Source organism: Echinops telfairi, unplaced genomic scaffold (assembly GCF_000313985.2).
Source record: "Echinops telfairi isolate 266 unplaced genomic scaffold, ASM31398v2 ScPeMD7_655;HRSCAF=1070, whole genome shotgun sequence".
Classification (NCBI taxonomy): domain Eukaryota; kingdom Metazoa; phylum Chordata; class Mammalia; order Afrosoricida; family Tenrecidae; genus Echinops; species Echinops telfairi.
Window position 1 is genome coordinate 8738095 of NW_022104553.1, and position 12561 is coordinate 8750655.

The 12561-nt window shown below is 48.0% G+C and overlaps 1 protein-coding gene across 1 annotated transcript in view; it reads right to left on the minus strand.

The window, feature by feature from the left end:
• The window catches only part of EDARADD (EDAR associated death domain), an 80388-nt gene extending 69536 nt beyond the window's left edge, over positions 1-10852 (minus strand). The window contains exon 1 of the mRNA XM_045292765.1: positions 10791-10852. Coding sequence (XP_045148700.1) covers positions 10791-10821 — 31 coding nt within the window. The 5' untranslated portion in view covers positions 10822-10852. The remainder of the gene's footprint in view (positions 1-10790) is intronic.
• Between the last annotated feature and the right edge of the window lie 1709 nt (positions 10853-12561).

The following is a 12561-nucleotide window of genomic DNA, read 5'->3' on the forward strand; positions in this document are numbered from 1 at the left end:
GTGATCACACAGGCTGGTGTGCTTCTTCCATGTGGGCTTTGTTGCTTCTGAGCTAGATGGCCACTTGTTTACCTTCAAGCCTTTAAGACCCCAGATATATCTTTGGATAGCCGGGCACCATCAGCTTTCTTCACCACATTTGCTTATGTTGTCTTCAGTGATCGTATCATGGAGGTGAGCACACAATGATATGATTTTTTTTGTTTTTTGATGCCTGATAACTGATTCAGAAGACTGTTTTTTTAAAAAAGATCAAAGTGATGATCATGACTGGGTACGATCCTCTAGACTCGTGTAGCACACAAGCTGTGCAGTCCCTATGGCAGCCTGAGCCAGGCAAGAGTCCACAAATGAAGTTTCAGTCAGATGCTCTGTGAAGGAGCTGGAGCTCGGGGTAGCATCTTATACAGACGGACAATGTCCACTGTGCCATAACCGTAAGTCCTTCCCCTTAGAACAATGAGTAGGAGCGGAAGGGAAGAGAAAAGACAGAGAACAGTAGGGAAGTGGAGGATGTGGACGAGACGGCGGAGAAAGGTGGATGACAACATCAGCAGTCACGAGGATACAAAGAGGGAAGTGACATGACGGGAGTGCTGGGCAGAATGGAAGAGGCTTGGTATTCACTGGCATGCCACTGGGAGCCCGCGGGTGGCCCTGGACCAGTCACACAAGACGTCTTCTGGACTTAAACTCCAACTCTGAAACGTGGAGGACACCAGGTTCTACCCTCAGCCCATGTCTGGGAACCACCAGGCTGTAAGAAGCCAAGCTCTCCATGGAATCAGAGAGTTCCGTGGCATAATTGAACATGCCTGAGAGCTTGGAGGTTGACAAGAAGACACAGGCATAAGGCAGGCATTTGGAGGCACAAAGTCTCTTGCTTGGGCCTGAATTGGAGTTAAAGATGCATAGAATTAGGAATTTTGCTTTCTGAAACTTGACAATGAAGAAAGGAACCAGAGGAAACACAACTTGTTCTCTTGGTCACTATGACTTTCAAGGAGCCCTGGTCATGCAAAGGTTAAGCACTTGGCTGAGAACCCAACGTTTGGCAGTTCAAATCCACCCAGAGTCTCCACAGGAGATTAAGAAAAACAAATCCTGGCGATCTGCTCCTGTAAAGATTACAGCCTAGAACACACTGTTGGGACATTCATTGCATTCTGTCACATGGGTTGCTATGGCATCCAACAACAATCTATTGACAACGATGTCCCTGGGTGATGCAAACAGTTAAGTACATGAATGATAAACAAAAGATCGGTGGTATCAATCCACTCCAAGATGCACTGAAAGACAGGTCAATCTACTGCTGAAAAACCCAGCCCATGAAAACCACAGGGGGTGCATTTCAACTCTGGCACAAATGGGGTTGCCATGACTCAATGACATTGCAACTGGTGTGGTAGTTACATAATTTCATGTCAACTTGAAGATATAAAAGTGTACAGGTGGAGTCTAGCCTGTCAGTTAGGCCATAGCCTGATGGTGCCTCCTTGTAAGCATGGTCCTAGGGACCTCCCCGCCTCTCTTTGCTTTCACCATCCTGCTGGCGGGTGCTGATGGTAGCCAGAGCTCTAGAAAGGCATCCACTGCCATGTCTGTTAGTATGAGTTGACTAGAGAAACAAATTCACAGACACTCATATGTGTATAAGAAAGAGCTTTATATACAAGAGTAGTTAAATATTGAGGAAACATCCCAGCGCAGTCCAAGTCCATAAATCAGATATTAGCCCATATGGCTGGTACCAATCTATAAAATACTCTTCAGACTCACAAAACACATGCAATGATACCAAACACAGGAAGATCACAGGCCAGTGGGTGGAAGGTCTTGTGGATCCAGTGGTGGTGCAAGCATCTCAGTGCTGGCAGGGGTCTCCACATGGCTCCTCCAGTTCCAGAGCTCTAACATAACTCCATGTGTCTTGTCAACGGATTTGTCTCACAGGGAATGAGCGTATGCCCCGCCTCCATCAAACTAGTTATCTCCTTAGCACCTTCAAATGAGGTTATCAAGCTGCAACTTGATTGACAGGCTAACCTCCACCCCTTCATTCACAAGTCTCAAATTGACAACAATTATGTAACTACCACAATTGGATCCACAGGACTTTGCATTCACCAGCCTGTGATATTCCTGCATTCTGCATCATTGCCTGTGACTGTGTGCATCTGGAGAGGGACTTATGGACTAGTATTGGATTTATGGACTTGAATTGGACTAGGCTGGGATGTTTTGCCTGGTTACTTCTTATCTAAAGGTCTTTCTTACACAAACGAGTATATAAATGTCTATAGATTTGTTTCTCTAGTCAACCCAGACTCGCACAACTGGTTTAGTTTTATCTATTTCCAAAATGTTTTATCCCCTCAAACAGAAACTCTGTAACCATTTCTCTCTGCCCTCAACACCTAGTAACCACTAATCATTTTTTTGGTTTTTAAAGCATTTACTCGTTTTACTTACTTCACATAAATGCGATCATTCACTATTTGTCCTTTTGTGTCTGAATTAGCCCATTTGGAAATGTTGCCAAGGTTCATTTATTGTGTTGCATGTATCAGAACTTCCTATCTCTTCATGGAATGTCATATTCTCCATCAGCATTCCATTGCATGAATATGATGGATATTGCTTGGTAATTAATCTATTTATAGGCATTTGTGGTGTGTCCACCTTCTGGTTCTCGTGAAGAATGATGCAATGCCCATTGTGTGTGGGTTTGAGTCCTTGGATATTCAGCTAGGAGTGGAATGGCCGAGTCATACGTTAGTTCCCTACCATCTGTCCGTTGGTCTGACTGTGGTGGTGTGCGGGTTGTTCTGATGTTGGAAGTGCGCTCACATGCACAGCGCTCCAATCTATTCCAACTCCTCATGACCCTAGGAGACAGCACAGAACTTACACTTTCTGAGACTGTCAATCTTTACAGAACTCATCTTTTTCCTACCGAGTGGCTGTTCATTTCAAAACGGCTGACCTCGCAGTTAGCAGCTTAATACACACCTCACCTTTAGTTCAAGTGTCAGCAGAGTAGCCCACGGTGGGCAGATTTCAGGGGCATTTCCAGAATAAGACAAACTCGAAAGAAAAGCCTGGTAATCAGCTTCCCTAAATTAGCCAATAAAAATTCTGTGGGATGCAGGGGAATCTTGTCTGGCATCATGCCGGAAGGTGTGCTGCCTACATTGAACAAAGCTCACTGTTGTCCTGTTGACGCTGGCTCGTGGCAACCTGTAGGACAGTGTGGGACTGCTCTGTTGGGTTTTTGAGCTGTCCATCTTTACAAGATCAGACAGCTTGACCTTTCTCCTGCGCAGTGGCTTATGGGTTTGAGCTAGCCCACCAGCGTTCCTCAACATATGCACAGTGGCTGCAACAATGTGTTCAAACACACCCACCAGGAAGATCATGTGGGACGGGCGGTGGCATTTGGGATCACCATGAGTTGAAGCCAAGTCAGGGGCAACGGACAACAGCTATGATCATTGTAAGCGTGAAACAATGCGTTTAAAACTAGCACAGGCATGCCTGCCAGGAAAAGCAAAGATCCCAATAATGCAAGTCGCACAGCCCAGTGTATGCAAACGTTAACATGTACACGGCACTGCAGGCCCTCCCGTATGCAATAGCATTATGAAAAAGCTTGAAATAGGAGAACGACCAGAATGTGACACAGAGACGTGAACTGAGCATGCACTGTTAGGAACATGGAGTCAATAGACTTGCTGAAGGCAGATTGTCACAAATGTGCATGTTCTAAAAAGCAACCTGCACACAAGCCCTCCATGTCTCTGGAGGACTACAAGAGCCAGGTGCAATAAAATGCCTGTCTGAGAAGAACTTTCAGGTCTTCTACTGTTTTTTCATTCTCCTGGTTTCGATCAGATTGTGGGTTGTCTATGAATTACTACCTGAGGGGTGCTTAGGCCTGATGCCCTGCCGTCCCTGAGGCAACGATTTCAGTTCTAGCCAAACTGCTTCTGCTTTCATACTGTTTTTCCGAATGCCAACGATGGTATTTGGAAGAAGGCCAGCCCTAGTTATCTGACATAAGACCAGAAGTATGAAACCGTACTAAAGCATTTCTTAAAGCCCTTGCTTAGAACTGCATGTTTACAAAACTAGAGCCAAATCACTTATTGAGAATTACTAAGATGTGAATTTTTATAGGCTCCAGATAAGAGCCAGCGGAGTGCCCAGGTGAGGCTCTAACATCAGATGGGACCAGGGGGCACAGGCCTCATGGGACTTGCCTTTACTTCGGACAGAGGACCCCAAAACAGAAAGTGTTCTGGATTAAACTGTGTCCTACAAAACGAGATGTTGCTGTCCCAGCCACCCACGTGGCCCATCTATGAACATGACCTTGTTTGGAAATAGGTCTTTGAAGTTGTTATCGGTCAACACAGGCTCATGCTGAATGAAGTAAGGGGTCCCAATACAATCTGAGTTGAATCCTTATCAAAGAGAAGGAGAGACAGAGCCAGAGCTACACAGGGAAGATGGCCAGTGAAGTGGGGCAGAGGTGGATTCGATGCTGCAACGGTAGACCAGGAAGTGCCGGGGGCTCCCAGAATTGGGAAAGACAAGAAAGGGTCTTCTCTGAGAACCTTTGGAAGCAGAATGGCCCTGCTGCTACCCTGCCTACAGATCTGGCAGAAAATATGCTTAGCAGTAGCGCTGATAGGCCAGCTGTTCTAATTCACCCAGCATTCTGCGGGAGAAAAAACCCAGCGGTCTACACCAATAAAGATTACTGCCTAGGAAACGCTATGGGGCCTTTTAATTCTGTCATCTAGGGTCTCTGGATCAGGATCCACTTAGCCCCACACCACGACCACCACCACATAAGCCACCTGGTTTGTATGACTTTGGGATGGCAGCCACATCACATGAGCTTTCCGGGAGCAGAATCAATAGTCCCTGTCAGACCTCACAGCAGACGAGCCTTCCCTGCCGCTCTCAGCGATGACTCTGGTTCAAGGTGCTTTCCTCCCCAAGGACACTCAACAATCCTGGCTCGGAGACTAGAACAGGGCCTGGATCCCCAAACGAACTAGCCACCAAGGATCTGCGGCTCTCCTTTATGGCAACGCATGTGCTGTTTTAGGATCTCCTAGAGAATTCATCCAAATGCATCTGAGAAACGGGCAGTGAAGGGTGATAGGGGAAGGGCACCACGCCTGGCTCTCAAGGGTAGAGTGCCAGCCAGTTGGGCAGGCGGCACAAAGCCTGTGTTTCTCTGGGCCTTACGCTCAACTCTGTAATATCAGCGGTGTGACCAGAGAGCCTGTACAACACCTTCCAAGTTTGAAGGTTTAGGAGTCATTGAGAGACATGGAGAGGTTCCAGCCCTGTGAAGATGGAGGCAGAGTTTGACGTGACACTGCCCCAAGCCACAGAACACCTGTGTCTACCAATGCAGGGAGAGATGAGGAAGCAGCTTTTAGAAACTTTGGGGTGGGGGGGTGGGGGGGGATTGGCTGGCTCACACTTTGATTTTGGATTTCTAGCCCGTAAAACCATGAAAGAATAAATTTTGCTATTTTAAGCAAAGAAGCAAAGGTTACCTGGTACCTGATCTGTACTACCTGGTTTATACAGAACCACAATACTCCCGCAAAGGTGCAAATATTTCTTTTTCACATATTGAGTACATAAGGTCATGGGGTAAATGGAAGCCCCAGAATTTTGAATCTGGGTCTCTACGGCTTCAGAGTGTAGGTAGTTTCCATCCCCAAGGTTCTCAAAGTGTGCTCACACCTTGGTCCCCTGATAGCTACTTGTGCAGGCACTGAAGGAGAAGGCTTGTCTGACCTCACAGGGGCGGGAAGCCTCGTGCCAAAGGAATAATATTCCCAAAAGGAATAATCAGTGATTGTCAAACCCAGGTATGTTGATGGCTCCAGGCCTGTTTGCAAGATCCTGGTGTTTCAAGAGACAAAAGGCAGCAGTTTCGAGAGGGAGTCCCTACATGATGGGAAAACTGTTAGGCCTTTCGGCTATGAGCCAAGATATTGGGAGTTTGAATTCACTCAAAAGCACCTCAGAAGAAAAAGCTGGCGCTCTGCTTCTAAAAAAACATAAACCACTGAAAATCCTGGGGAGCACAGTTCTACTTCAAACCATTAGCTGGGTTATTTAAGTTCCTGGGAGCAGCGCCTGAGTGGAGCACGGGTTTCCTTACGGTGGCTTGACTACTCACGGACGGGAAGACTGGTGGTTCTCATTGACCCCGTGGTGCTACGGAAGAGGAGCCTGGCAGTCTGCTTCCAAAAGCTCACAACTGTACAAAGCATGTGCGGCCCAGTTCTACTCTGACATGCCTGGGTCTCCGTGATGCCAGAGCTACTCCAGAGCAATGGAAGCACGGCCATCACCTCTAGTGATGCCTTTTCTGAGAAACTAAAGAGGGAAGCATGCCAGGGCCTCACAGTTTCTCCAGGCACCAGGAGCCCGAAAGGGAGCCCTGGTGTCATAGATTACCATTGGGTTTCTTACTGCAGGGCCAGCAGTTCGAAACCACCAGCCATTCCTGCAGAGAAAGATGAGGCTTTTCACTTCTGTAAAGACTAGTCCTGAAAACCCACAGAGGCAGATCTACTCTGTCCTATAGGGCCACTTTGAGGAAACTCAAAGTGCTTTCTAGACAGGAATTAAAGGTGATTAGTAATTGAACTACTAATTTTAGAGTTAATTTGTTATATATATACACACACACACATATATATATAAGTATATGGCCCTGTAACTAATTTTAAAGTTAATTTGTTTTTATATATACATATATATATATATATGAAGTATATATATGAAAATATATGGCTCTATACAGGGCCAGGCAAGTAACTGGCCCTGAGTTAGTGCATGCAGTGGCATTGCCTGGGAAGGTTCTCTGGCTACAGTGAATTTTTATGTAAAAGCAGTTCTGCTGAACCTCGTTTTTTGTAATGGCCGATTAAAGAGAGTAGTGTGTGGCTGTGAAATTTTGTTTCCTGCTTGGGAAAAAGGCTGTAGAAACTGTTGTGATGTTGAACACAGCTTACAAGTACAGTGCTATTGGAAAAACTCAAGTGTACAAGTGTTCTCATTTCAAAAAGGGTGATATGTTGATTGATGACAAACTTCAGTCTGGACATCCGTCAACTTCCCTAACAGACAAAAATGTCGACAAAATTCAGACATGTGCTCAAAAACTAAAAAAAAACTATTGAAAAAACTACTGAAGGGAAGTTATCTGAATTATCTTGGAACTTGGGTCAGCAAATTTTAAAGGAAGATTTGGGAAGGAGAAGGGTCCCAGCAAAAGTTGTGCCTGGGTTCTGACTGGCCAGCAAAAAGAGTGTCAAGTGGACACATGCTGTGCTTTGAAAGAACAGCTCCAAAGCGACCCAGACCTTTTACCAAGGTCATTACCGGTGACAAGACAAGATGCTATTCTTACAATCCCAAAGCAAACATCAATCAAGCCAATGGAAGATGCCATTGTCACCTCACCCCCCAAAAGCTCATGCAAACAAAGATCAAGACGATGCTCGTTTGTTGGTTGTTGTTTTTTTAATGTGAGGGGAGTAGTGCATTTGGAGTTCGTTCTGCCAGGTCAGACTGTTCATCAAGCTTTCTATTTAGCCGTTCTGGAAAGAATGCATAACAGTGCGCAGCGAAAAAGGCCTGATTTGCGGCAGATGGAGGACTGGTTTTGCCACTCAAGCAGAAAACAGCATGCCTCTCTTGCCTTGCACACCTTTCTCACCTGACCTCACCTGACCAAAAAGATAGAGCCAACGCAAGTGTCCACCATGAAAGGAATGAATAAATAAAAATATGGTACATACTTACAATGGAGTATTATTCAGCCATATAAAAGAGAGAAAGCTCTCCTATCTGATATAACATGCTTAACTTTTAAAACATGAGGTCGAGGAGAATAAAACAGATATAAAAGGACAAATATTGTATGATCCCACTTAGGAAGCATACAGCACAGAAAAATGCATTGAGACACAAGTTTATTAGTGTCTACCAGGGGTTACGGGAGAAGGGAATGGGAGTGATGACTTATGGGTCCTGAGCTTCTGTGGGGGCAATGAAAAGCTCTTGCAAATATATAGCGGTGATGGTAGTCCAGTATGTAAAGCAATGAACCATCGCGACTTGTCAAAAGCATCAACATTACAAACTCCCCAGTATGCCTTTTAATCACAATTTTTTCTTTTTTGAAAAGGTCGCTTTGGCCACCTTAGCAGAAGGCAAGGTGTAAGTGTGAAAACACTAAGCGGCAGTGAGTGTAAATTAGAAGAGTAGGGGGTCTGAGGTGGAAAACAACTCCACTGTACATGTTCTACACATTGGCACCCTTCGTGGTTTTGTTATAGGCATGGAAGGTATAGGTATTTCTGCTGTCGGTCGCAATGAAATCAGATGACAGCGTAAGGTTTGGGGGTTGTTTGTTTTCGTGAAGGGTAGTGGGGTGGGGTGGGGTGATTGTGGTTGTGCTAGCATCTCGTATTGATAGAATCCCAGAGTGGCAGTGAACTTGAGGGTCATCTTTCAGATACCTGAATTTGTCCTTTAGCAGCTCAGCCCAGTGACAGGAGATTACAACCTCCTCATGGTGTGAAGCCCCAATTCCTCTTTCCCTAGAAATTGAGCCTACTGGTTTATGGGTTCCCTCTCTTAAAAGGCAAGCAACAGATTCCTTCCATGGGGCACTGCGTATTGGTTCACCTCTGTTCTGTCCATTATTGCACGTGTTGGGATTCGTTAGTCCCTTTGTCGCAGTTTGCCCAGGTGTCCCAGAGCATGTACGTCATTTGGCTGGGCAGAGTACCATTACCTGAATCCAACAGCCTGTCACTCTATCCCTGCCCTCTGAGAATCTACTGGCCCCTTTGAGCACTTCATAAGGAGGCCTGGTGGCATAGTTGGGCAGCTAAGTACATGTTCAGAAAGAAGATAGGTCTTTCGGCCCCAGTAAAGATTTACAGCCTCGGAAACCCACGCGGGGCAGTTCTACTTTGCCCTGTGGGGTGCTATGAGTCGGGGAGGGGAAAGGCAAAAAGGGAGGACTAAGGGACCGTAAGGTGGTTCAAGGACAGACTTCCCCGTGGGAGATCCGGGTTAAATGGCTGGCCAATGCGCCCCGTGCATGACCACCACCTCTCTGTTCCTGGAATCCTCTTTGCCGTGAGGCTAAATAGGTTTCCGTAGACTTTATAGAGAGACACAGACTAGGTAGAAAAGCCTGGTTAACTACTTCTAAAAATTAGCCCATAAAAACCCTCTGGACCACAAGAGTTCAATCCGCAAGCCGCCGTGGGGTTGGCACAGGGCTGAACTGAGTTTCTTTTTGTTGTGCCTCAAGCTAACAACATCTTAAGGCATCAGATGAACGACTCATAAAGGTGTTTGATATACTGAGTCGCTGCCGAGCTGTGTCTCCCCACGCGCATCTTCTCCGATGGCAGTGGATCGGAAGGAACCCAAGCAGAGGATTTTACATCGCCACCCCCCACCCCCATTCAGTGCAGCCCTATTGAAATCTTGTTGCCTCCCACCAACACCATCAGTTAATGAAATCTGAGATCACTGTACTTGAAACCTGGCCGACTATTTCTTGGCACCTTGTTAACTAGGTTCTCAGAAGAGGGAGATGGATGGGAGGTGGGGAGGGGGGTATGAGGGGGGTGCAGAAGAGAGAAGAATCTCTTCCTGTATTTTCCTTTATGCTTTTCCAGACAAAGGGAAGAGTGCAGAGAATCCCATATCCGGGCATTTCCTTTCCCTCTCCAGCTGGTAAAATGTTCACAAGACCAATGAGCTGACTGATTCTGTCTGTAAGCCACCTCCAGCCCCAAAGTCCTTTCCTAACTGCTCAAACCACACATTCAAGCTCTGTCCAATGCCAAGATATGAAAGAGAAAACACGCCAAACTCAGCAGATACAAGGCAGATTGCACAAGCTTGTGAGAAGGTGGGGTGAAAGATGATGGGCGTTTTCCTTGAACTTTTTGAAGCTCCCACGAGTATGGCTGTATAGTTCTCCCTTGCGTTTGCAACCTCGACAAAGTTAGAAAAAAGCCTCTGGGGATGTATTATTAATGAATTCATCAGGGTGCTCAACATTTACTGAGTGTGAGGTCTAGGCGTGGAGAGAGTGGGGGTAGGGGGTATGAGGAGGGTTGTAAATTCAGACCAGAGATCGAAGAAAAACCTAGAATCCAGTCTCAGGTACAAATCCACAATACTTATCACGAGGAGCAGGAACTATCCAGGCCGTTCTCATCAACCACAGCCCCAGGTGGGATTCCCCCCACAAGTGAAGCCCGCCTCTGGGTTCTATGGGTACTAGTTTTAAAAAGAGGCCCAAGGGAAAAACAGAGCTACTAAATAAAAAGTGAACAGGGAGGCAGAGGATGGAGGAGAAGAAGGCATGCGAACCGGGAGAAAGGGCCCACATGAAATCCAGGAAGGCAAACGTGAAATCCAGCTCCCACGGCGGTTTGCTGGACTTGTTTGAACCTGGCACCCCCAGTCTGAAACAAAAGCGACCGGGGCCCGCGTGGTAGGAGGAGGGCAGCGGCCGCGGGCGGCGCGGGGCGGTCACCCTCTGCAGCTCCGAGCCCCGGGTCTGCTCGCACGTCCCAGGGCGAGCGGCGGGGGCCCCGCTAGTCTTGGGGTCCCCGAAGATCCCCCGAGTTTTGGCCCCCTGCCCCCCCATCCGCCGCGCTGTGGCCCCTCCTGCCCCCGCTCCCGGGGAGGGCGTGGTGCGACCTTACCTGCGGGTGCAAGGTCGTCTGGAGAAGCCATGGGGGCGGGCGGACAGGCCACCGCTCGCTGGCGACCGGGGGCGCACGAGCGGCCGGTGCCCCCCGCAGGGAACGTCGGGCTTCCCCGGGCGGCCGAGCAAGGCAGCGGGGGCTCGGCGCTGTCCGGGAGCTCCTGCACCTCCGCGGGCTCGGCCTCACTTCCTGCTAGGGCAGGAGCGCGGTCGCTCTCCGCGCGCTCCGAGGCGCGGGCGGGGCCGGGGGCCGCGGGTCAAGGCCACGGGCGGGACCGCTGCCAGCGCCCTGGGCGCTGCGGGGTCCTGCTCGCTCCGGCTGCGCCCCGGCTCGGGGCCACCCGGGGCCGGGTCGGGCGGGCTGCTGGGCGCAGGCAGTGGCAGCCCCGAACCGGCTGCGAGGGAGTTCCTGGCTTTCCAAGCGAGCTGCAGCTCCGGGGGGGCCCGGGGGGGCTCCTTGATCACGCCCTCCCAGCCAGGACCCCTGACGTCCCGGCACACAGGCCCGGGCTGAGATGCCCGCTGGCAATCCGATAGTTAAACGATTTCCTGATCTTTAGGCAGGGCTATGCCGCGGCATGACGGCACACGCTAATAATTTCTATTTTGATTTTTCTTTGGCATTAGTTACTACACGACATGCAGGGTAAGTCCTACACAAAGGGAGTGGAACAGAAGACGCCTGGTGCACGCTCAGCCTTTAGCAAGACAGCTTTGGTTCTTACGGAAATGAGGGATTGATCCTAAAAAGAATTCAGGTTTAATTTAAAAGTGGTTTGATACCAATGATTTAAGTTGGAATGGTATATTACGAGATATTAAGAGTACATTGCAAATTGTACTTTTAACTAACCTGTGTTCAGTCAAATCTATTAAACAAGGATTACAGGAGATTTAAATTTAACTGGAATCGTTAAAAGATTTGTAAAATCCATATGAAAAAGCTAGTTCAATATCTTTAGGGTACAGTGCTTTCTTATATAATCATTTTATTGAGGGCTCTTACAACTCTTATTACGATCCATACATCAATCGTATCCGACATATTTATACAGATATCCCATCGTTCTTTTCTAGACATGTACTTTCCATTGAGCCCTTGGGATCAGCTCCTCTGTTTCCCCCTCCCTCCTCCCTGTCCCCTACCCTTCGTGGCCCCTTGATAGATTGTAGATTGTTAATTACTTTCAAATCTCACACTGACCCCTGTCTCCCTTCCCCTCTGGTTTCTGTTGTTCTTCCCCCTGGATGGGGGTGTGGTTATGTGCCATTCATTGCGATAGGTGGCCTCCTCCATCTCCACCTCTAACCCTCTTCCCCCTACCCTTTTGGTATCTCTATTCCCATCCCTGTTCCTGAGTGCCATGTGTTGTGAGTTTTATCTTTTGCCTATACCTACATACATGCTCCCATCTAGTCTTGATGGGGGGATCAGAGGTATAGTGCAAGACCCATTAATGCTACTGCACCCTGATTGACTCAACCCCTCCCTGCAACCCCTCTGTGGGGGGGATGTTCCATTGTCCACAGATGGGCTTTGGGTCTGCACTCCAACTCCCCTCCATTCTCACCAATGCATTTCTTTGTTTACTGTTTGTTGTGAGTCTTCTGATGCCCGTTGCCCAGTCTCCATGACACCTCATGATCTCACCGGCTGGTGTGCTTCTTCCATGTGGGCTTGGTGCTTCACTGTGGGATGGCCTCTTGTTTAACTTCAAGCCTTTTACACCCCAGACACTGTATCTTTTAATAGCCGGGCACCATCCTCT